The sequence below is a fragment of the Nymphaea colorata genome, chromosome 10, assembly GCF_008831285.2.
Source record: "Nymphaea colorata isolate Beijing-Zhang1983 chromosome 10, ASM883128v2, whole genome shotgun sequence".
NCBI classification, from domain to species: domain Eukaryota; kingdom Viridiplantae; phylum Streptophyta; class Magnoliopsida; order Nymphaeales; family Nymphaeaceae; genus Nymphaea; species Nymphaea colorata.
This window is the reverse complement of record NC_045147.1, coordinates 16,732,568-16,758,048: the sequence shown is the minus strand read 5'-3', so window position 1 is coordinate 16,758,048 and position 25,481 is coordinate 16,732,568. Positions and strand designations below refer to the sequence as shown.

The 25,481-nt window shown below is 38.3% G+C and overlaps 2 protein-coding genes across 9 annotated transcripts; both read left to right on the top strand.

Moving 5' to 3' along the window:
* Nucleotides 1–348: 348 nt before the first annotated feature.
* On the top strand, nt 349–12,302 carry LOC116263263 (bZIP transcription factor 16-like). The gene is made up of 13 exons (XM_031642926.2): nt 349–816; nt 2,097–2,205; nt 2,309–2,365; nt 2,455–2,559; nt 2,898–2,981; nt 3,103–3,162; nt 3,346–3,491; nt 3,588–3,645; nt 4,317–4,359; nt 4,441–4,724; nt 4,840–4,917; nt 11,711–11,836; nt 11,985–12,302. Exons 2-13 carry the CDS (start codon nt 2,146–2,148, stop codon nt 12,093–12,095), a joined length of 1,212 nt encoding a protein of 403 aa, XP_031498786.1. The 5' UTR covers nt 349–816; nt 2,097–2,145; the 3' UTR covers nt 12,096–12,302.
* A 2,515-nt stretch (nt 12,303–14,817) lies between these two features.
* On the top strand, nt 14,818–23,325 carry LOC116262351 (zinc finger protein 7-like). Of its 8 annotated transcripts, none has more exons than XR_007574479.1 (3): nt 14,818–15,130; nt 15,264–15,752; nt 15,887–22,344. XR_007574479.1 is itself a non-coding variant. In XM_031641644.2 (3 exons), the coding sequence occupies exon 3, from the start codon at nt 22,340–22,342 to the stop codon at nt 23,156–23,158; it is 819 nt and encodes a 272-aa protein (XP_031497504.1). In that variant the 5' UTR covers nt 14,834–15,752; nt 15,887–16,084; nt 22,288–22,339; the 3' UTR covers nt 23,159–23,325. The 8 variants fall into 8 exon arrangements, 4 of the variants coding, with proteins under 4 accessions (XP_031497504.1, XP_049936068.1, XP_031497499.1 ...); XR_007574478.1 differs by having other exon boundaries at nt 14,818–15,434; nt 15,527–15,752; XR_007574481.1 differs by having other exon boundaries at nt 14,818–15,752; nt 15,887–16,084; nt 17,306–22,344.
* The last annotated feature ends 2,156 nt before the right edge of the window (nt 23,326–25,481 follow it).

The following is a 25,481-nucleotide window of genomic DNA, read 5'->3' as shown; positions in this document are numbered from 1 at the left end:
CCTCAGAAAACAGGCACCATTCCGGAATATGGATCTTAAGGCATAAGCGGTTTCGCAAAAGGGACCATTTTATTTGTTTCTTTACCAAAAGGAGCTCCTTAAGTTGGAGTCTGAATTGAAGTTGACTTTCCTTTCCCTTTACAGTCTGTTAAAACGACAAAAGCACTTTGACGCATAACGTCCCTTCCGGTACGAGCGACATCATTTAATATAATTATTTCCCATTGCGGGCCCAACTTTGGAAGTAATCACCGAAAACCCACGCTCTTATTTGAATATTTTCATTTGGCAGCATATGGTTACGGCAACGCCATGATCCATCACCCCCCTCAAATCTTATAGCGTCGCTGATAATTAGGGCTCATTCGTTTCAAATGTAGGATGATCTTATCTTGTTGCAGTCTAATGATTCCGAAATGGTTTAATGGCGACGAAGAGCAGCTTATATGGCATGAGGGTGGGAGGAGGAGGAGGAAGACGGGTAAGGGTGGAATGGCGGTGGTGGGAAGGGAGCCAATGGTTTTCTCACCAGTTCCGCTGCGGAAGTGTTCACGAACCAGAGAAGCCCACGCTTAAAACGGCGCTTATAAACCCACTCTCCACGCGTGAACGGAGTTTAAAAAGAAATTCCGAAAAAGAAGAAATATAAAATCTCTCTCTCTCTCTCTCTCTCTCTCTCTTTCCCTCTCTGCTTTTTACAGACAGCAACCCTAGCACCCTGTTTTGTCTGAACTGCAATCTCTCTCTCTTTTTCTGTATGTGTGTATGTGTGCGTTGAGAGGAGGCAGGAGCGAGGGCTGAGCGTTGCGTTTCGAGGTACGTATCTGTAGTGTGTGCCGTGTCTGGTCTGTTCTCGTCCCCTTGTCTTTTGTTTCATTCGTGGTCACTGAAAGTGTTACCATCTTGGGGGTGTGCATTGCTCAAGGCGTGTAGGGGGTCAGTGCCTCTTCTTGGAAACTAGGAACTCTTCCTTCTTCTTCGGGGTGCCCTGCGTATGCTTCTCTGTTTGTGTATTACATTTTTTATTTTTCTTGTCCCTTTTACTGTTATTTCGTGCCTGCACCTTGTGCTTTGCGCGTAAGTTCGTTGTCGTTGTAACTCGTTTAGCATTTCGTCAAAAGTTTTTTGACGTACCTTACGTGGTGTAGGCTGCTGCACTTTTTGCTTTCTTGTTGCTCTTCTCTTTTGCGGTTTCGGAAATGGTTGGTGTTCTTTATATGTATTTCTAGCTTTAATGTAGGTTAGGGAAGCCCTTTCTTTCTTATAATCTCTCCCTTTCATGAAATTGTTGTAGCAATATTCGAAGCGAACTTGCTGAAAGAACAAGCACCTTGCATTTGCAGTATTTTATTTGGATTTTTGGATGTGAAACTGGTTGTCGTTGAAACTTGAAAGCCATCTTAGTTGGGCGGCTTCTTTTCTACTCAAAGTCCTTATGGTTGTTTGTTTGCTTATCTTCATTAAATTTAAAAATTAATAAAAAAACTAGTAAAATTCAGGGCCCTGCAATTGTTCTGAATTTGTTATATCTGCTGAGTGCTGGTCTCATCAAATGTTTGAAGTTGGAACAAGGACGTTTCTGCCTGGAGAAGACATAAGTTGGTATTCGTGCTGAGTCCTTGGCAGGAACAGCAAGTTTTCTTGAGCTAATTCCTCTTTGTGACCTTCCATTTTCGTGTTCTTCTTCTTGATGCCTTTTGAGAAGGTATATTGTCGCTACTTGTACATGGTCAATGATGGATTACTTCATTGCGGTGGAGCTGCAGCCACTAGTAAACCCCTCCCGGAAAATGTGGTTCCGACTCCAGGAAGGGTGCTTCCTGCCGCTAACTCGGTTCCTAAGCTGTGCATGCCGCAGCTCCCTGACCCAAGTCCTCCAAGGCCGGTGACCTGAGAAAAGATGGAACCAAGACTACCAAACTTTCCTATATATATATATATATATATATAGGCTAAACGCATCACTATCTAGTCTATGTAATATGTATTGATGTGTACATTCTATGAACTTGAATGTGAATTTGGTCTTTCTTTATGATCTTGTCTCTTTAAGTATAATATGCTCTATTGTACTGACATTTTCTGTGTGGGATCAGGACTGCAAGTGCAAGGATAAATTCCAAAGCTAGATCTCATGCAGGTGTCATGAAAGGTGGTGGTGGGATGGATGCATCAACAAAAACTCCAAAGACTTCTTCAGGACAGGTCTCAAGTGACTTGTTTTTCAGCCACTGAGCAATGTCCCCATTGTTTGAAGGTTGAACATCTTTTGACTGTGGAATGTTTATCTTCTTTTTCTGATGTGCAGGAACAACCTTCTACAAGTAGCAGTGCTTCTGCATATACTGATTGTGCTTCATTTCAGGTTTTGATTTTCTGCTTATCTTTTGTTAAAAACATATTTTTTTCTTCAAATATCCATCAAATGCCTAGAGTTAAATATCCCTTTTGTAGGCATATTTCAACCCTTCTGGAACTTCACCTATTCCTCCAGCTGGCTTCTTTCATTCTCCAATGGGTTCCAGCCCTCAAGCTCATCCCTACATTTGGGGGGCCCAGGTATTCAAGTAAAATCTTAAAGCTCTTAACATGTCTCTACTTTCTTCCTATTTTTGGGCTTTTGGAATTAAGTTTGACAAATCATCTTAGTTAAAGATTGTGCCAAAAGGCTAGGTGGTTATTCTTGACTTAATCTTCAACTTGCTTGTATACTTAACACATGCCATTTTCTTATCCTGAGGATGATTGTTCCCTTTTTGTCATAACTAAATAAATGTGGTTCTCTAAATGAATGAGCGTCATTTTGCATCAGTGCTATTCACAATTTTATGAATCCTCAATGTCATGCTAAATTGTGGAGTTTAACATTTTATCTGTATATTTATCTCCACTTGCAGCAAATGGTTCCACCATATGGAACTCCACCTCCATATGTTGCAATGTATTCTCATGGACTGTATGGTCATCCATCCATTGCACAGGTATTTGCAATTTCTTGTGACTTCCCTTATTTTGTCAGCTTTGGAAATGAATGAGGTTATGGTCAATGTCCATGTTGCACACTTATGTGTTGTTTTTGGTTAATCTAATCTTTGCTTTCAGGGGTCTCATCCATATAGCACCTATATGATGCCATTCTCAAATGGGACTGCTGAATCTTCTGTAAGTACTTGCTGAAAAGAAATATTGGCTATGAGACTTTAGGTTTAGCATTGTGTTTTGAGCTTTCTCTAGGTGCATGTGGATTATGGAGAAGGGAGGTGTCCAACATCATTATCCTGTGTGTACATGTCTCTCAAGTCAAAGTTCTCTTGGTGGAAACTGATAGGGAAGTGACGTTTTCAGGCTGGAGGTGGTCCTGAACTGGAGGGTAAGCAGCGGAGTCCTATTAAGAGTGCTAAAGGAAGTTTAGGCAATCTGAATACCTTGACAGGCAAAGATAATGATGCTAAAGCATCAGGAGCATTAGCCAATGGCACCCCATCACAAAGGTAAATTTACAATTTGTATGCTATGCTGCTAGGTCTAATTTTAATTCAGATCTTTAGATGCTGATATTGCATGCATAAATTTTTGTTGGTCTTCAGCTGTGAGAGTGCAGATGAAGGCCCTTCTACTGAAGGGAGTGATGCAAATTCTGAAAATGTATGTAGAATTGATGCCTTTTCTGGTGTTCACATTTCATATATGATCTGTTCTATATTTAACGTTATGTGAAGGCCTCAGTTTTTCAACAAGACTGAATTTCAGTGGTATGGATTCTGAAGAGATCCATGTCCGTCTTAGCTAAGACATGGGCATCAGCCGATGCCTTCATCTGATCTTCACCCAAAGGGAGGCTGAGAAAGCAGTGTCTTATGCCCTTTTCAAAACTTAGAATGGTGTCAGTTATCTGGAATTTGCTTCGTTTCTCCCAACAAATGTGACTTGCATCTCCATCAACTTTGAAGTTGACATCTGTGTGATGCTTTTTAATGTCTAGTGCATTCTATATAGTCTAGAAAAGCTTCATGCTATTCATTTTGAATTTTTGAGTCTTTATACATCTCATCTATACATCAGGAAGGTATGATCCTGGTGCTGATTGCTGTGTTGTTTGATACAGATTGCACCTTTATAAAGTCAGTCTTGTGAAGAAGTAATTAGAGAACGAGTGCTATGTATTGACGCTAAGAGGCTGCATGCTCATAATGCAGTCAACATGCACCCATACTTGCTATTTTTCCTTTTCCGTCAACTGCACGATGCAGGAGATGTGTATCTTTGGACTATAGGTTCTTTAATGCCTGATGACTTTATTTCAATTTTATGTTCAGGATTCTCAGAGAGCACCAACCCGCAAGCAAGAATCACTGAGTGGTTAGTATTTACAACAATAAATTTTTCATGCTATTCATTTTTTTTAGTTGAGTTCTTTCATTTTGATACCATTTCGGACAGCTGAGGAGGCAAGGAATGAGAACACAGCATGCAGTCCTCAATGTTCAGTAACACAATTACAGTCATCACAGAATGATACTGTGCCTGCAATGGCGATCCCACCTGTTGCCATTACTGGTCCAGCAACTAGTCTAAACATTGGCATGGACTATTGGAATGGGCCTGCTTCTGCTCCTGCTGCAGCTATTCAAAGCAAGGTTCCTCCTCCTACAAGTTCTGCACCAATACTTCCTGCACCTTCTATGGGACCCCATGATGGTGTCCCATCAGAGATGTGGTTGCAAGTTAAGATGCTGTGCATTCTTGATTACTCTTCATTGTTTCTTCTTTTCCCACAGTTTTGTTGTCTCTAAATTTTTAATGTTTTTTATTTCTCCCTCCTGTTTCTTTAATGTTTAGGATGAGAGAGAACTTAAACGACAGAGGAGGAAGCAGTCTAACAGGGAATCAGCACGTCGATCAAGACTTAGGAAGCAGGCAAGTTATTATGTTGCTGCTTTATAAACAAAAGAATTGTCTGTTTTTGGTCCTGAGTTCCATACATAAGTAGCTGGTTGCCTGGTTGTAAACCATACTGTTTGAATTGTTCATTGTGGCATTGGTTCGACTGTCTAAACACCTGATGTCTTGGTTTGGCAGCGCCTGTAAAGACGAGGGTTGACATGTAGCTTACAAACTGGATATAATACAGAGTTTTCTCATAATTGGTTTACATTTTTAATCTAATTCAGACAATTTAAACTGATACAAATATTAAGGAAAGTGTCTCGGCCAGTCGGCCTACATTTTAGATGTCTATTAAGTTTGAATCAAACGTGAACGTGGATGTTGATTTAGATCGAGGTTCCATGCCATGTCCATCCCATCAGACCCTGCAAATTTTGCATCACATTGTGTCATGTTAAAAATTTAAAATTGTCGTTTGATATCCTATTGTTGGCCATTCTTTAGTAGCTGTATTATCCACTTGTTTCAGCACCACTTTATTTTGATCTATAATATATCAATCTCAGAAATGGCTATTCTTTAATAAAATTAATTACCTAACATCTCTAAGGCTGTTCCTGTTAATGCTTTTGTCTGCTTTTTTGCTGTTTATTTGTCCAGTATATGTTTCTTATAATCATATTAAGTTTCGTCCTAAATAGATAGTTTACATGGCTTCTTCAGGATTATAATCTCTTACCCAGTTTGGTACTCATTATAAGCAACAAATTTGTTTGCATGTTTGCTGTGCAACCTTCTCTCACTTTCCAAATATGATGATGTTCCTTTAGTAACATCTGATCCTTAGTGCTGCCTCCATATACAATGGCAGTGCAGAATACATGAAGAATTTTTGCCTATGCAATGTCAAGGCATGTATTTGAGAGTGTGGTTTTTGTTAGGAATTGGCCATACCTGAGATACTTTTGGTATTTCCAGTAATACTCTTATTTATTTTGCTGCCCTAGATTACTTGAGAAAAGCATAACTGTTCGTTGAACTTAAGTCTGTTGAGCTCCTTTCCAGAAATTGGTTTGGTCTTGGACTCTTGGGTCTTCAGACCTGGATCTTAGAATTTGAGGTTTGAACACCGTCATTCAAAAAGCACTCATCCTCAAGGTGGCGTTCATGGTTCAATTTCATTCAGCTTTTTCTGACTGGTTGTTATCTTTCAGGGAAGGGAAAAACTCATTTATTTTGTGACTTTTCTTTCAATGGAGTGACTTGAGAGTTGTGTGCGGCTGGGACTTTGTCTGGAGATAGGGTGGAGTGGAAATGGAGATGAACGACTGTAGTATGCTTCACGTGTGAAAAGATGGAAATTAGATGGATTTGTTTATTGAGAGGGTCAGATGAAACATGGTTTCTACAACTTTTGGATTTTAGCATTGAGCTGAAAATATGGTCAAAAGAGTGCCTTTGGCACTGCATGGGTCTTTATCATAAACTGGACCTGTGGATCAATATTAATGTGTGTTTGTGACAGAAACGTATGTGAGGCATGATTATTTGTTATTTTATGTTAGATTTCATGCAAAAGTACCAATCAAACTGGAGGAGGGTTTCCTCAAACAACAATGAGCTGAGGCAACTGTTCAATCAGATGACTTTTTCATGATGATTGATGATCAGGGCACTACTTGAGGTGGTACTGAACCTTCTTACGATATGGGGACAAAATGGGAAAAACCTTTTTTTTTGTTTCTTTTTAAAATACCTCCTTCTTTCCACTTTCTAAACATCTCTAAGAGCTGTGGGAGGGGGAGGTTTTACTAGTTTGCTAAAAAAATCAATCATATGTTGGTGAAGACCTTCCATTTGAAGGCATTGAAAATTAAAATTTAAAACAATTAACAACGAAAATAAGTTAATGAATACGAAGGTGATGATGATTATCATTGACCGGTGATAATCATGATATCTGGTCCCTGGCAATAACGAATTATATGGTGTGGACTTGTGATATAATCTAAAACATTTTAAACTTGTGATTGATGCTTATTATGTTATTTTGAATCTATGATTTCTCGTTTCTAATTGTGTTGTTGATATATTATAGCTTATGAATGATCAATCACAAACATTCTTTATGTGAGATGTGTTTTTTATATGGAATACATTTTCCCTGATTTTTTCTGTTTTTGTACTATTTTTTCTATTTTTTTTGTAATTTTTGAATTAAAAAATTAGTTTTACAATACATTACGATACAGTGTATAGGTCAATCTGACCGATACAAGTTACGGTATGCCTTTTACAACATTGGTTGGAGCTATTCTTGAAGCTCCTTTTCAGCTGCTTTAGGTTAAGTTTGGTTCGCTATGTAGTAAAAAAAACAGTAGTTGGGTCTAGGCAATTTGGGCGAAAGAAAAAATAATGGTAATAAGAAGAAGGAAAAAAATATGAAAGAATGAAGAAAGGAGAAAATAGAAGAAGAAAAGGGAAAAAGAAGTTTTTCCTATGGCCTCCTTTCAACTTTACAATTAGGTATTACGGCCTAGTTGAAAAGATGGTCCCCAAGGCCTACATGGGCATGTGGGAGCACTTGTGACTACATAGTTCATAGTTGGTATATGAAAGGCTCTCTAAAACCTATATTAGATAGGAAGTAAATTTTCCTAGAACACAGTTGTTGATTAGTTGAATGTCATTTCTCAGGTCATGGTATTGGATTACTACATTTGCAGGGTCATCATGACTTGCAAAATCGGCACAGTTGTTGAATGGGTTCCCCACCTTTAGACTGGCAGCCTTCCCTGGATATGGACAAGGTCTTTTTTACTAAAGTTCAAGTACAGTTGTCAAACCTGCAAGTCAACTTTGGAATTGCCTGAGTTTGTCCCAGATCACCAATTAATTGGGTCTGGATGCAACATCTGACCCATATACAGCTCAGTTCTTCAGAAATCAGGTGTAGATTGTCCGAATTGATGAATTGGCCATTCAGGCTGGAATTGCCCAATTCTGGTTTGGATCATTTCATGCTGATAAGATTCAGAATCAGCAACTCACACTTGCTTTCTCTATCCTGTTTCTAATTTAAAAGCAGGTCAACTACCTGTATAAAAGCCCTCACCTGAGGGCTCAAACATTAAAAGAAAAAAAATCCTTTCTTCTCCCTTGCAGACCTGGCCATCTATGAAACCAATGGTGCTGCCCGTCCATAAAAGACAGATCTCTCTCTCTCTCTCTCTATCACAAGGTGATGGCGAAGGAGGGTTGCTGATGGCCCCTTGCTGATGAGAAAGCTGGAAAAGGCTCCTCTCTCTATCTCCACCAATCTGTTTCCAGAGACTCATTGCTGATCCCTTGGCTCTGGTGCTTTCTTTTGGTCAGAGGAACATTTGGATCCTCTCTGCAACTGATTGTGGCTATTTGGCCTGGGCGGCAAGCAGGGTCCAGATTCTTATGATCATACGATGTCCTAGATCAGATGTAATAAAATCTGATGCATACCTGAATCCAGCGAACTCTACATATAATTGGGTTATTCTTGTCATATGTCGTATTTATATCAATGTTCATAATGAATGAGAATGAGGTCGAATATTGTGCCTGTTGAGCACCTCTTTGTTCTTGCTCTTCATACTTAATAATTCATGCTTGATGATCTCGTGGACACATTATAAAATCCAACATCCGCGGCCCTCTCTCTAGTCTCTATTGACCATTTCCCTAGCTTGTGACCCGTTGGTATGCCACTGTGCCTCTTCCAAAGAATGAGAACCAACTATTTGGTATGCAATAGTGTGCACTTATCTGATATTTGGATTGTACTTTTTTGATGCTGTTTGTTAGTTGTAATTTTGCAGTTGTGTTTCATAAACTACAGCTATTTGAGTGAGCTTACTTGATAGTTACTTGTCATTTAATAGTAACATTGAACTCCTTCAGCAACTTGTTGTGAAAACACCCTCAAAAATTTATTACCTGACCTAGTTATGTTGCCGAGTCAACTCAGTTACCCAATAGTCAGCTGATCTGATTAAGGGGTTTCCTGACTATAGGTTCAAGAATATATGTTCTTGAAGAAAGTGAAATATTGAAACAAGCCAAATAGGTATGAGTTCTTGGGACATTCCATCACAGGCTTAGACGCTATAATTCAATCTCTTTAAGAAAGACTCTAAATCCATGTTGCACTGGGTTCTACTGCAGGTAGGGATGCTGGTGCAAGTAGGTGTACTGCTATAAGTCACCAAATTCAGTAATGAGCTATGTCAATTGCAGTCAACTGTACCTATAAACGTCGAACCCTACCTTGATTTAAGCAAGAGTCCTATGCATCATAAACTCACATGCTTTGTCTGTTCTTTTTATTTTTACCGTTTCTAAATTTTGTTCACTTTTGAGCTACACTTATTTCTTTTTCCCAAACATGCCAAACTGGCACCTATTTGACACAGTTTGGCTGTAGATTTGCATTTTTTTGCATGTCTTTCTTTCAACAATGGTTTCATGTATACCTCGAACCTTTACCTGACACAATTAGAGGCAATCTTGTAGGAGATGGATAAACCTTGATCGATGTAGTAGTGTTCTCTTTGAAGTTTCACTCAACCCCTTCTCATATCCAAATTACCTGAATACAGATCATTTTTACTGTGCTGAGAATGTGGTATTTGATCAGGATTGCATTGTCAGTTGTTCTTTCTTAAGCTATCTGCGCAAAGATGCATATCTTCAATAATTGTTTTTTCCCTTTTGTTGTGTGCTGTCAAGATCTTGACCTAGCATTTTTGAGATCTCACTTCCATTACGTTGGGGTGGCTAACCTGGTGTACTTGAAATTTCAAGAGTTTGACTTAGGTTTGTCAAGCTTCTAATAGCTAGTATTTGGTACTTTTGGGCCCTTGTTGGTGGAAGCTTTCAGGATTGTTCCTGTCAACTGAGTGTTAAAGCAGACAGTAAGTTGCTTTGATTGATGATCAGCTGCCACGGTACAAAAATCTTAGATTTGAGTTCGATTACAAATGGCAAAGAGATCTCCCGGTTTACCTCTCAGCTTTTGGGGTTGGAATTTGAAACTTCGGCTACACTTAGCAGGATATCTGCGTAGCAAAGAGTCCAATAGAGTATCATATTGATCTTGTGGCTTGGAATGGGAATCGTCCTTCTTATCCTGCACATGAAAGTAGAGGTAGATGTATGTAGGTATGGAACCAAGCTGGACGGGTACTTGCGGCTTCTCCTTAACACCATTTGTACTCTTGATAACGTGTAGAGCATAGAGAGAGTTGTTTCTGAGCTCTGCCAGATGTCTTCAAATTTGAGTTTGGCTCGTGTCTTTCAGGTTAGGACTCAGTCAACTCAACTATTATTTTCTGTCTGACTATCTGTTTGGCAGTTAATGCTTGGTCTGCTGACCCAAGCAGTTAGTCTGGCAGGTTTTATTGCCTTATTGACTTCAGTTCAACACCTAAGCATATACCAGCGAAGACGCAACATAGAAAGGAGTCTCTTTTTCAAAACCTGGGATAGGAGACTATTGTCAAGCTACTCCCGAATGTGAGATATCATATTCTTGAACCTTGGAAGACAGAGATCTTTTTTCCTGTAAGGTTGAATATGTATCTCAACTGTTCAAAAATCCTTCCTAGTTTGCCAATGTGAACTTTGTTGTATTTTCTAATTGTTTTGTTTCACCATCACAATATTTCCAAGGGTACACTTTTCATTTGTGGTCTGATATCTCCAACTTCATAAAAGTTTGTGCAATTTTGTTCCTCTTTCCCTTCCCATCTTTTCAGCCAATCTTTTCTTTGGCTGCTACTGAAAGAAAGGGTAGTAAATATAAAATAAATATAAATAGTTCTTCCTAAATATGATGATGATACCTTATTAATGGGACCAGAAGTTTAATTGTTATATTGTCATTCCCAGTTTTACAGCCAAGACTTTAAAGTGCATTATGACTCTAGTACCATAAGTCCAGTTAGATTAGAATAGGCTTTTATGTTGAGAGTCCCAAGCATGGTTAATGATGAAGATTCCGTGGCAAAATGGAGTTTTTGACATCACCACCGTGTTCGACATTGTCTGATGGTTACTGGGTTCTGGGTTCTGTCCAGGATGTGTAGAAACTCCTAGCTATCATGGAAGCTCGCTTCCTTGGAGGCATTTTTATGAATGTGTGAAAGTGCTTTACTAACCATGTAAAGTGCAAGCTTTTTGGAGGCTGGACATTAGATTCTTCAGATTGATCCAAATTTGTAAAATCAAGTTGTAGTTAGTGTGATAAATATGCCATAGTTGGTAATCTTGTATCATATCTAGGAGTAAAGCAGAAGTCATTTTTTTTTTTACATAAAATTTTGAGGATACTCTAATTAATTTTTATATGTTACTATTAACTTCAGTCTTCCCGGTGTCTGTGAGCTTTCCTTTCTCGCTTTTTTCTTTGGTCTGTTAACCGATTTGTTAGTGGCTTCTCTGTAGTCAGGAATTTACATGGTTTGTTAGGGATGGTGCTATCCATCTCTATTTATGTGCAATCACAGATCTACTTTGGTCAGTTTGATTCTCACAAGTATTCTAAACTCTGTTTTACAGAAAACTATATCCTTTTCTTTCAATCACGATGTAGCTATCTCTCTCTCTCTCTCTCTCCCCCTCTCTCTCTCTTGAACCAGGCCATTATGTGTAGTGGGATTGATTATTAATTCTCTTGAAGATCTTACTTTTGTTAAGATCGTAACTCATGTTTGTATCTCCACTATATAGACCTATACACATATACACATTCCTTTCTCCATTTTTCTAATTGGATGCTGGATCAAACCAGGCTGAATGTGAAGAGCTGGCCCGGCGTGTAGAGACCTTGAAAGATGAGAATGGTTCTCTCAGATCAGAATTGCGTCAATTGAGAGAGGAATGTGAGAAACTTAAATCTGAGAATGATCATCTAACTGTAAGTTCTGCAAGCGACACTTTCTTTTAGCTGTCAATTTTCCTGCCAATGTAGCAGCAGCACTTGCCTTCTCTCTCTTTCTCTCTTTCTCTTGTTAATAATGGAAAATTGAAAATTCTGAATGTTGTATAATTTTGGGCTTCTGCAGGAAAGGCTTCAAAAAATGGTCGGAAATATTATTTCAGAAAATGGTCACGACCAGAGTGAATGCAACTCGCAGGTAGCCAGTAATTTAGAAAATGTGGAAAAGGATCCGTAATTTCAGAAAGTTTTTAACACGACCGGAACGAACCAAGCAACCGAATGTGGTTTTAGTTTTGTATTTACTAATGCTCGGGTCTCCCTCTGTCACTGATCTTTTTTCAAGGTGTGTGAGGATTGTTGGATCTCGATATCATAGGTAGGGTCAAAATTGAAATTGTAACCATGAAATTTCGTTTAATAAAGATTTAAAACATTTTTGTTCCGACTTTTGGTGGTTTTATGTTGGAACTGTGGCTGTTGGAACTATCTGCTTTATGACTTTTCCTGCAGACCCTGGCTCATGGTACGTGTATGTCTGAGGCTTGGAGGCCCTCCTGTTGGTCTCTCTCTCTCTCTCTCTCTCTCACACACACACACACACACACACACATATATATATATATATTAGACCATTTATGTAAGAGATGACAACTATTCCTGATGTTGTTAAACCAGCTCTGAACATCCTAATGTGTTTATAAATATTACCTTAATACATAAATCATGTTTCAATTCAAGTTATTTTTGTAAAATGTTAGATTTTTGTAGTACCAAAATTTGGTGCATAAGAGCTGTTCACTTATTGTTATTAAAAATTATTATTTTACTACATATTTTTCATCAGATCACTCTTAAAATCACATTTATATGGTTAGATCGTAAAAAAAGCACTTTAACAATTGATTTTAATAAGTTTGGTTTGTATCTCTTACCTAAGTACTCTCTCTCTCTCTCTCTCTCTTATATATATATATGTGTGTGTGTGTGTGTGTGTGTGTGTGTGTGTGTGGTTAAGAGATAAAAACCAGTCCTCTTAAAATTCGTGTTAAAAATGTTTTAAATAAAATGTAAACTTTATGAAGGGTTTATAAACAATAATTTAATATAAACTATGCTTTAGTTCAAGTCATTTGTGTGAAAAAAAATTGTTGTTTATATTACAAAAAGTTTGTTGTTATAAGAGCAGTACATTTTTTGACAACTAAAAAAACATCATTTGAGTAAGAAAATGATTAATTTAATATACATTTCCCATCAAATTACTGGTTAGATTGTAAAAAAATATTTAAACAATTAATTTCAATAGAGCATGCTCCTTTTTATTGGAACTTGTACTAGCAGTTCTGCATCATGGGTGGCAACTGTTGTGGATAAAAATATTCATTACTCTGTTTTAAATTCTCATGCCTCAATAGGGATTACACATAACTCCTAGGATGATCAAGGTATTCTATTCTGGTTTCTCTTACTTCCTCCCTCTGGCGTAGATGAAGTCGTCAACTATGTCGAATGGAGCTCGTGCTTGTGCTGACCGGCTCCTAAAAGCCCGAAATGTGGTCACAAACAAGTTCCTTAGTCCATTATTTGGTTTCATTCTCGCGAGAATCGTTATAGTATTCGTGCAATCGTTATGGTATTCATACAATCTGGTTGTGATAAATGCACGCACTACATAGTTCAACTTTGGACAAGTTAGTATGCCTCATTAATGGGGCTTCTTCCTTCATTGCCGCAATGACAGGTTGAACGAACATCTTCGGCTCATCTATGTACATACCAGTTGATGTGTGCCAATTTGGGGGTCTTCTATTTGTAGCCCATCTCGTTAGGGGAGATACTCCAAAGAGGTCAAAGCCCCTTTCATTTTTCATTTCATTCAAGTAGGATCCCCATTTACTAGAGTATTGTGCATCCACCATTTGCAGTTTAGATTGCAGTTTAGAAGAATAACATCCACAAGAATCAATCTGATAACTGAGCTCTTATCAGCCCCAAGTCCAAGCAGTTATTCTACACCCTTTAAGGCAGCCCATCTTGTTAGGAAATTCAGAAAGTAGCTCCACATCTGAGTTCAACTAGAGTACAAGATCTGGAAGGGCTGCAGCTGCGACACCCCGTCTCATGGCAAGATGTCTTAGAGTGCCGTGTGAAATTGTAATAGCGAACAAAGAAACCCCACTGCATGGTACGCACTCTTACCTTGTAAACATGGTCTCATAAGCAATCTGAAGGACTCTAGCTGTGACTTCGAAGTCCCTTGCACTGATTTAAAGTTTCAAATGCTACTGCATTAGTGCATGAAATGCAAGGCTCCCTCCCTAGATAAGAGGCATATCTTCCTAGCATGTTAAGCTTATCGGCCTTGTTAAAAATAAAAATCTCTAGACAATACAAGTTTCTCCGAATTTTGCAGTGTATGAAGCAGAAGATTAGGCCAAATGCATAAGCATAAATAAACATATAAAATTATACAATCTTACCTCAATAATGTGATTTCGACATACCCATCTCCTGAGAATAATTAACGAAAGTGGAAGAGAAGCACGTAGTTACCTTGGAAGCACAGTCTGTAGTGTCTTAAAAGTTAAAAGTAACTAAGAGGGTAATTTAATTCTCAAAAACATACCTAAAGATTTGGGTTACAATTTGAAACGCACCTACTTTTTGTAGATGGTCAAAAGAACATTTAAATTTCTCAGAGTTATAAACTTTAACGGTTTACATAAGTTTATTCTGTCAGCTGATTCAAAAGAATTATATAAATTAATTTCTCACAAGTCATTTTTTAAAGTGAACATTTATTACCCCTATAAAATGGACAAGTTACTCTGTAAATATACTTTGCTTTCTCGTGCAATTTTATGTGTGCATGTATGATAATATCGAAGAACACATTCCCAATTTGTCTAATCCTTAGGCAGCCGTTTGTGTCTGTGCCTATGAATAAGAGAGGGATATTGACGCAAAAAGCGTCGGAATCGTCTTTCGGAGCACCAGTCTCTCTGCTCTTGATTCTTATCTCCGTTCTCTGGCGATGAAGCTGGCTTTCGTTTGTTCCCCTCGATTTCTTTGCAGCTGCAAATGACTGATGTCATAAAGGACGTAATGGACTTAGTCTTACCTATTCTGATAATGCAACGGTATGCAATCTAGAGAAGAAGCGGCTGTTCGAAAAGCTTCTCTTCATCATTGTCAGGCAAACCGTCCAAATATGAAATTCCCACAATGAATGGCAGACAACACAAACTTACTCCTAATTACGCTTTGTGTGTATGAACTATCGATCCAAAAAATCATGTCATCTTCCAGATTTTATGCGTTTGGTCTCGCAGCTTCCTGCGAATCTTATTTCAAAATGATATTAATAACGTTTTTTTCTATTTTCGGACGCATACGTATGTAGTTTGCTTGAGCATTTCTGTCAGCCGGTTATGCTATGCACATGGTTTATTATTAGAGACTGGAGATGTGCTTGGAAAGGCGAAGATAAGAGGCAAAGCTTCTGATACAGAAGGGGAAAAAGCAAGTTGGTATGTTCAAGGAAGGTCGTCAAGCTATGCGGGTTTCTTCTCAGGTGAGAACCGATCATGCATGTGTTGACAGAAGATGGTGGCAGGTGGGTCATTTGGTGGCATGGCTCTGCTGAGTGCTGATGGCCCTTTTCAGGGATGACGTTGAGAGATGCCAGCAGAAGAAAAGAAAGAAAACAAAAAAAGGAGGACATGGCAAAGCGGTCCGCTGCATCGAAGGCAAGCATGCATGTCAGAGAGAAGATGGGCATGTGGATTGTTGGGGGATGTCGTCTACACTGCAGGCCAAATCTACGAAGCAGGGGCACTGTGGCATCAAGAAGAAGCGGGACCACTTTGAAAAGTGGTGAGGCGAAATTTTGGTAGTCCCATTCCCGCCTCCCACTTTTTCTTCCTTTTGCTTTAGTTATGTTTCTGTAGCTGTTCCCTTTCCTTTTATCTGACCGTCTCTCTCTCTCTCTCTCTCTCTCTCTCTCTCTCTCTCTCTCTCGTGTAGCTTTGGGCTTCCGCTTGTCGCAACTAACCATCGATCGCTTCCCCAGACATATGATTGTTATCACCATTAATACTGCCCAAAAGACCGACTTGAGACTCTCTCTCTCTCTCTCTCACCACAGAATTCAAAAGATAAGTGGGAGGCAGGGGAATTGCTGCTGCTGATTAGATGACCGATGTGGGTTGCTACTAGGTCTGAGTATGTGAAATTCGACATATTCTTTTTCTTGAAAATTGGCCTTTTGTTGTTGCTGGCAATCTTTTAAGAGTTTTTATTACTCTTTCGGATACTCCTAGCAACTGCTGGTTGATGCAAATATAGTAACTGTTGTCCTTATTAGATTACAGGCTTCAGTCCTTTCCTGTAAACGACACATTTGTTTGTGAGTCCCCGGAGATTGGCCTTGTCAAATTGATTCCTCCGATGAATAATTGTTTTGGTGCCTTCTTTTATGTTTTCGTTGTTTATCTTCTGAGGTTCCAGTTGTCATTCTTGGCTCTATCTATTGGGTTCGCATGAGTTGAAGTTATTGTAGTGCAGTGAGATCTCCTGTGTGGTTTGATGGAGAGGCAGTCATAGTTCAGTTTGTACATTTAGTATTGTTTCATCTGTTTAGACCGTGCTGGACTCCTAATTCTTGTTTTTTTTTATGCATGTATCGTGTCTTGCATGTGATTTAGCATTTATTCCTAGGCCCTGCAAAGTTTCTCCTGAGCTAAGGTCACACGTTGAAATTCAATTGTTTGGGTAGCTATTGACTTACTCTGTTGCATGCCATGAGATGACTGGGTTATTCATATTACGTTCTAAGATTTTGTCTTCCGCAAGCAAGTCCTTTTTGGTGGTTGTGTTTTCCATCCATTGAAGAATTAGTGAGACATATGCTTTTAAACAAAATGGTTGTGAACTATTTTGTGGTGGGTAAGAAGCAGGTACCTTTAAGGTGATCCTTTGGTGATCAAGTTCTTGTTTTGTCTAATCACAAACCTTACCATATTACCATGACTTCTCAAGGAACTTCAGTTGATATTCTATTATTTTTTAATTGTCATAGCATTTGATAATAGTGTATTGCTTCCAGATGAATGCGTTAATTAATTGATTGTTTTTGTACTAATGCAACTGTGCTAAACTAAGAGAAGCCGTTGATAATTGATATGATTCTTCATGGTGTTTATTCAGCAGGATCTTTGGTTGTACATAGTTTTGTCACTAGAAAACCACCTAGGAGCATGTCCTCTTCTTCTTGCAGATTGCTTTGATTTCAAAGTTATCACCTTCATTTGAACTTTTTGTTTGCTTTAGTTGTGCTGTGGTATTCAAAAGTGATCACACACGCTTGAGATGATTCTGTAGTCAGGCCATGATTGATGTTCTCTAGAATGCCATTCTGACAGTTCTGACAGTTTTATTCTTCAGGTTCAGTTGTGATGCTTTTGCCCCTCTCTCTAGGAGTGGCTTTTAACAAGCATTCTTTTGTAGTTGAAAAAACTAATAATCTTATCAAAATGGAAGCTGTCCCTCACCTGTGCCTTCAGAAGATACATCCTCCTGAGTTGTCGAAACCCTGTGAATCATATTCTAATACTTTTTTCCATCAATCATATTGGTTTCTGATACTGAATGGTATGTAGCCACAAATGGCATATGTGAGGTACAATCTACAAACAAAACCTTTGGATGGAATATATAATGGCACACATCCTTGATCCAGATTTGCTTCTCTCAAATGCTTAAGCACATTTTGTTTGACCTTAGAGGATGTTGAGAGGCATGCTAGACAGTCCCATGGCATTCATTTTACTTGTTCGCACTAGACAGTCTCATGGCATGCTTGTTTCTGTTGTTCATTTCACATAGCAGCCTCACAATGAGACCTTTTTTCTTGCATTTTTTTAATTCCTTGTTTCTTGAATCATGAGGTTGCTAGAAGAAAGTAACATGGATATTCTTAGAAGCTGATTTGAGGTAAAATGTCACAATGTTCAGTGACTTAATGTGAACTGGTGAACAGAAAGTTCCTGAAATAGCAGATGAAGCCCATGAGAGTGAAAAGATGCAGAAGGTCTGTCAGTTTCTCATTCAACTTGGCTGAGACTAAGTCCAGATCAAAGTTCTCACAAAGTAGTGAGTCTGCAGCAAACATTATGTCTATTCAAGAGCTTATAGTTTGATTTTCCGACTTAGAGAAAATAGGCAACATTTTAGTTACCTTCCCAGTTACTTTTTCCATGATTTATCAATTTATATGACAAATTTGTCATTCAAAGTTGGCGAAAGCATTAGTAGAAGCTTTCCGCAATTATTAGTGCTTAGACAAGTGTGAAGTGTTCTTGCTCTTCAGTGAAGTGAGGAAAGTTGAAGCCTCCGCATGATGGTTTTGGCCATCCCCGTTCAAATTTTCACTTGGGACACGACCTCCCTATGAAGGTTGTTTTTGTATAGATGAATCATGGAAGTGAAGAACTACAGGGCATTAACCAATGAAAATTCACCTTCATAAAGAGATTCACAAAGCATTCCTTCCTTACTATTCTGACTTCAGTATTCTAGGTGCTTCTTTTTGTGAGGGATATGGCTACTACATTGGTTCTTGTCCATCTGGACTTGCAAGCTAGAACCCAGCTAGCCAGATTATCTTTATACATCACATCATTATGATAGGTGTGTTCATATGTCAGGCAACCTTGCGCTCAAAACACTTATTGGTGTGCTAACATTTCACATGCATCAGCAGAAGTAAAAAAAAATTGTTGGTTGTAAAATTTACATGCATGGATGAAACTCTTAACTGGTATAATTTTGTAAATTTACAAATTACATCCTTATAAATCTGGTCACAAGAATGGATGTAACATGCATGGGTATATGAGCAATATGATTGTTTCAGTTGCAGTATCAATGTATGACAATTTCCTGAATGGATGAAGAAAGACATCACTCATATGGAGCATGATAGTGGAGGTAGAATAGTGTGAAGATGGTTGATAAGTGTCAACACCAATTGCGTGAAGTTGAGCCTTAGATGTGCTTATGATAAATGATAATGGAGTGGACCGCATTGCTTGATTAGTCATTACGTGATACAGAAAGGTCTTATAGGTTTCTAACCGAGTAAACATCGTGTAGTTTGAGCAAGCAATCATCACGTTGTTTTAGCGTACATGCTACCATAAGCAGTTTTTGTCACGTTGGTAATGCATGGTTGTCTTTTAGGTCCTCCATGTCAGGCCATATAAAAGGTCTGTCTGCACAAGGTGCATGAGTATTTAGGTACTGGTGCTACAGAAGGAATCATAAGCACCGTTTGTCAGCACCTGTTTTTAGGTGAAATTTTGACTTTCTGCCTGCAAGTTTTGATTGACTAGACGCAGCATTGTTTTTGTGAAACTTAGACTCTCCTGACGTGAGTTGTATGCTTGCCACAAGGCAAGTGCACCAAGAGGTTCTTTTCTTCTGCTTTCACAAAACATGGAGATGCAAACACAGTATTTGGGAGCAAGTGCACAACCACGTGCATGCATGAGAGAGTGAGAGAGTATGTTTGTGGTTCTTTTTTCTTATTGGCTGAAAGGCATAGGGAAGAATGAATATATTAACTTCCATGCATGCTTCATATACTAATTGTGCTGTTTTTGAGTGCTGCAAGTACATTTCCTATCAAGTGACAAACCTGTTTCTCATCACATGTGACTAAAGAAGGTACTTACCTTACAACGGAAATGTGTTCCTATGTGTATTTCATTATGTGTGGGTGCGAGTGTGCATAGTATCCTAGGCTATGAGGCTATTTCCTCGTTAGCCTTGGTGCAAATAACCATAAGTTGATGCTGAAAAATATTTAAATATAGCTTTTTCTAAATATGTAGCATACCATGTGACAGAATCGGGACATCCATAATCATGCCAAGATCCATGACCTTAATGGAGGAGTTGCCAGGTCTCTTGAAGGATTAACCTTATTGTCTTGACCGTTGCAGAAGATTATCTCTTCATAAGTGCAAGCCTTAATTTGCTTACTCCCACCACACATGCAATTGTCATGTCAGCTAATTTCAATCAAGGCTTCGTGACTTTTTTTAAGGTCTTGAAAATGCTGTTTAAGTGTTTATGCATCAGAAGTGAATGATTGAACGCATGTTTCTTAGAAAAACATGAACGTGTGCACAAAAAATATTAGTCCAGGTACATCTAGAATGGCAAATGCTTGTTTACGTGTTTATGCATTTTCATGAAATTCCCTCGTTCTTTTATGCGAGCAAATATGGTAATTTATCATTTTATACTGCTGTCTGCCTTATTTGTAGATAATGCTGTGCCAAATAGCGCTGTGGTCTTATTATTGGTACTTTTGGCTGTTAATTTTATTTCAATATCGATCCTGAACGTTCATCTTCTGCTAAATTCCTAGTTGTGTTAGACTAGTTGTGTTGGGAGCAAAGTGGAATGTGAAGGACAGAGGTAACACTATTCTTCTGTATGTGTGAAATAAAATTGTAATATCATGAAGATAAAAGTTTAAGCTTTCTTATTGGTTTTGTTGATATTATGGTTAGGACATGAGGTAAAAGGTGGCTTCAATTCTTTTTAGAAGTATTTTGATTGTGAAAAATAATAAGCATGAAGCCCATGCATTTCGCAGACCGACAAGGACAGGAATATGCTCTGTAAAAGTTATCTCCTGTATATTTCTCAGCAACCGTGAAGTTTCTCTTCGTTGCGTCAAAAACGAAAAATGTGACGGCTCAGTCTATAATTGATCTGAGTGCCTAGTGTGGCGCATCCAGATTCACCTCGTAGCCACTTTTATTGATCATTTTAAAAGGCTAAAAAAAAACAGGGTGCTTAGTAGTATGAAGCACGAGTATTAAAAAATGCTCAAGATTTTCAAAATTTTCAGCATATTTTTTAGTCCGAATATGTGATTTCGTAATGAAAATTTTAGTTTGGCATATATGTACCAAAAACTTCTCTTACCAAGACTTTCATTATTTGCAATCAAATTCACTTATCACACTAAGCAAAATGTCTGCAGCTTTCTTTTGGAGGGGACTAGTTTGCATGTGCTGCATCTTTACGTCCATCCTGCGGGAATCAAGCTGTAGTTCATTTGTCCATATAGGTTTCACTGACAACTGCAAATATCTCATGGAGATAGAATTGTCTTTATAAAACAGCTTAAAATGGTCTGCGGGTTATGCTTGCTAGATGAAATCGTTGGTACAAAAATCGTGTCTTAGTTCCAGATTTAGTAAGTTATGCCGTTTTGTTTCGTGAACATTGTCACATATATCATGTACGGGTATTATAGATTGAAAAATTTTTTAGGTATAATACGACAAAGTTTTATATTTTGATAATATTTCGAGAAAATATCGGCAAAGTTTTAAAAAAAATAAAACATTTAATAGATCTTAAAAATTATAAAAAAATAAAAAGATATTAAAAAATTTTAAAAACATGAAAGAACACGCATAATATGCATTTTTTTCATGTAAAAAAAAACTTGTTTTTTTCACGTTTTATATGTATGACTTATTTTTTGTGTATTATACACATTGTTTTCAAATAAGACTCGTTTTGTGTGACATGCTGTGGTAGCTCTGGATTTTTTTTTTCTCAGGTTTCCCTTTGCAATTCATGTTAAAGCAAGAAAACATCCGACTGTTCAGAAATAACACCATGTGTCACGCACATTCATGTGGACAGGAGAAACCTATTATGTAAGGACAAACTATGAGACACGCGGTAGACATCAGAGTATGAATGAGAAAGAAAATGATGTTATAGATGCAATGACTACGTGCCTCTTCAACATTTATTTTCTCAAGAAATCAAGCGCAGACATTTTCCCGAAACTAGACACTCTATTCAGAAGCTCCACAAGATTGTGTTAACAAACAGTAAATAGTAAAACCCGACCCCGAAGAAAAAAAAACATAGTTAGCCAGTTAGGGGAATTTCTAGGTATTGAAACTTGAATATTTACTAAGAATAATAAGATAATTACCAAAAAACTTAATGTACATGGTCTTCTTTTTATTAAGTACATATGCTTGCTTTGAAAAGGAATCTCTGAAACACATGTTGCAGAGTATCAGTTATTGCATCCGATGCGGGTATTCTGAAGGTTTGAACGAGCAAGTAGTCAAAACCAGTCTGTGCATATCAGAAAGATACTGTAGTTTCGTCATTATTGGACAAGCATCATACAGTGCAGTGGATGTGGCTTGCAAGTTGCAAAGACCAAAGCCATGTACTAGGTACTGAATGAGAAAGAGAACACGCGGCTTTCCTTTCCTCTGCTAGCTATGTACTGAAATCAGAAGTACTTAGTATTCGTCTTTGAATGGTTTCTGCACTGCAAATATGAATGGTTGTTGTCTCCACTCGAAACGCAGAGAAGCACCGTGAAATAAAGGCACTCTGATTCCTTTTGGCTCATAAGAGAAGATGATGATGAAGAACAGTTCTGGAGCAGAGCTTGAAGCTGAAAATTACACCGAGGAGGAGACAGTTGTTAGCAATCACGTCGTTTCAACTATGTTCATCCGAGCAGCCTCCCCAGAAACTTTTAAGGATGCTTATTCCTCTCCCACTCTTCGGACCTTCAGCTCCCAATTGAAATCTGAACCAGTTTCTCTTGACTTGTCACTCAACTGTAACAATGGTATCGCTGCTGCCGATGTTTCTGCAGAAACCAACCTCGATCTGATGGTTCATACAGGTGCTTCAGTGTCAAACTCAAGCATGAACAGCAATGACATCAGTGCTGCCGGACTTGCTGACTCTCCTCTTGTATCTGAGTCGAAGATTTTCTCTTGCAACTATTGCGATCGCAAGTTCTTCAGTTCTCAGGCACTGGGTGGCCATCAGAATGCTCATAAGAGGGAGAGAAAACTGGCAGAACGTGCTCATGAATTGGCTGTGTACTCAGAAAGATATGCAAGCTGGGTATCCTTTTTTCCTTATGGATCTGAACACCGGTCTCTTGGGATCAAAGCGCACTCTCTGGTGCATAATGCTGGTTTTCACAGGGCTAGTAACAGAGGTTGTGCAAGATTTGAAGGTGAGTATGTCGGGCTGCCGGTTTTCATGGACGACGGAATAGGACTTGTCTGGCCAGGAAGTTATCGAAGCACGGTAGAGCCGAGCAGCACAGACAAGGATATTACTTTTCAGTTGCAGGGAACTCCAATAAATGCTGGCATAAACAGTCTGCAGCTTCCAAATGGCAAACCATCAAACTTAGACCTTACACTTCGTTTATGATCTGCCCTGCTGATGCTTCCTTCCTTCTTGCTGTCTCCTATACGTAAAACTTTTACTCCCTCCCGCAGAAGCCAGAGGAAGGTTGTAAATTTTGTTTCCAGTAGAACCATCGTGGTTGGTTTTTCCCTTTCAATTAATGTGATGCTACATGTCATTTTCCTTTAAAACTCAAATATCTCTCTCTCTGTCTGCTTAGAGGGTGTTATATATATATATATATATATATATATATATATATATATATATATATATATAGACTGTGCTGTGAATCGCAATAACCGTCCATGAGTACCATTTTGACTGGTTGGAACAGGTTTTTCAAAAGAAAAAACAATAAAGGGACAGGTGCTATTTCTGCCGTCTTTCTCTCCCCTTTTTCTTCCTTTTAGTCTAAAGCTAAAGCTGGTTATATATATACATAGTCTTTGTGTATGAAATTTCATGCATCCTTTTAATAATGATAAAAAAATGTCCATGATTAATACAAAAAAGAAACTTTTTGTAGAGACAAAAAAAAAAACAGTAAAACAAAAAAATTGGAGACCAGTTTGTAATATATCGATATGACTAATATACTTATTTAAGCAATAAAAAAAATCTTTGTTTTTTGTCTGGCTTTTAACGTTATTTCATTATCTTATAAATATTATCTCATACTTATGTTTAGCGTTATCTCATATATTTATCTATTATCTCATCATTTCATAAATATTTTATTATTATCTCATAAACAATATTTCATAAGTACTTATGTTTAACATCATCTCATTCGTTCGTCATTTCATTATATCATAAATCTTTTGTTATCTCATAAACATTATTTCATATTTATGTTTAGCGTTATCTCATACATCATCTGTCTGTTATCTCATTATTTCATAAATCTTTTCTTATCTCATAAGCATTATCTCATACTTATTATTTCATACTTATTTATTATTTCACACACATGCATATATAATGTTTAGGCATGAAAGCAAATATACATATTAATAATAGGATTCGCATCCATCGTACGCTTATTAAATACACGAAATGGTGTACCAAATTCGTTCTTCTCTACGTTTCACTCTCTCTGGACAAGTAGAGAATTCGTTGAAGAGTATAAAGCAATGTGAAACGCCAAGTTGCACTCACATTTTTTCATGTACATAGCACTCGTCATTTTCCATTTACGGTCTCATGGGTACATCGGCGAAGACGTCAGGGTCATGTCTCATCTTAAATTGAGGCAGTGACTGTGTTTGCGAACCATCTCATGGAAATGGCTGGGCTGGACGCAGCCTCTTCAACATATCACGGGTTGAGGTACTACCAGAGGCCGAGCCTGGTCGAAACTCAATCCCCTTAATTGGTTGATGCCGTGTCCGGCCGGCGCAGTATCAAGCATCTGAGCCGTGGCTTGCCCAGTACTACTGGACCAGCCCAGCCTGGTTGTAGTTGGTTGGCCTTGCGTTGTTGCGACTCAACATCTTCCTTTCAATTCACATTGTCAATGAAGTTTAACATAGGATTATGAAATTCAAAACAAAAAATACGGTTGAGGGTTTTTATGTATCGTGAAATGGATTCTCTCATGTGGCACTTGATTACCAAGCTCGTAAATACTAAGATATACGATCCATTATAGATTATATTAGAAGGGCCTCACATAGTACAAGTAAACTATAAAAAAGTTGATTACCAAAAGGAAATTTATAAAGCTCTAGTCAATAGAATCTATTCGAAAAAATCAAGAAACAGCTTGAAAGATACACCAAAAAATTCATCATCAGAATCACAGCACTAGTTTCTACAAATTTGGGCCAACATTGAGGCCTCTGTTGGATGAAACCCATTGTTTCATTGTTAAGTAATTGATCTGGAAGCTAGAATCTTCTTGATCCTCATTCTTCTATTCTTGAGGGATCTTATGAGATTGGGCTTCTTGTTATGTGTACATTTGATCTTTCAGTCTCAACGGAAGGTATGTTTTGTCTTCTTCAGTACAGCATGAACATGGAGAGTTTTGACCGGCTGCCTACTGTTAGGGGGAGGGGAGACAAACTCTGCTTTGGTTTATCAGGAGAGCAAGCGATTGTGGATCTCGGCAGCATAGACCAGTGGCTGGAGAAAAGGCGGGAGGGACAATGGGGGAAATGTGATGGACTTGTCGGAATTCCCAGAACTATCGAGAGGGGCCAAGAACTCGGACGATGGATTCATCCAATCGCCAGCGCCCGAGATGAGGTTGAGATTGGTCCGCCGGCATTGCAGGGGAGCCTCGTGGGTCGAGATTGCAAGCAGAGGGAGCTACCACTCCACTTGTCAGTGCATTTGGGGG

Coding starts and splice junctions, on each gene's coding strand:
- LOC116263263 (XM_031642926.2), top strand. CDS start 2,146: ATGAAAGGTGGTGGTGGGATGGATGCATCAACAAAAACTCCAAAGACT. Junction 2,560..2,897: donor CCTACATTTGGGGGGCCCAG/GTATTCAAGTAA, acceptor CTCCACTTGCAG/CAAATGGTTCCACCATATGG. Junction 4,918..11,710: donor GATCAAGACTTAGGAAGCAG/GCAAGTTATTAT, acceptor GGATCAAACCAG/GCTGAATGTGAAGAGCTGGC.
- LOC116262351 (XM_031641644.2), top strand. CDS start 22,340: ATGATGATGAAGAACAGTTCTGGAGCAGAGCTTGAAGCTGAAAATTAC.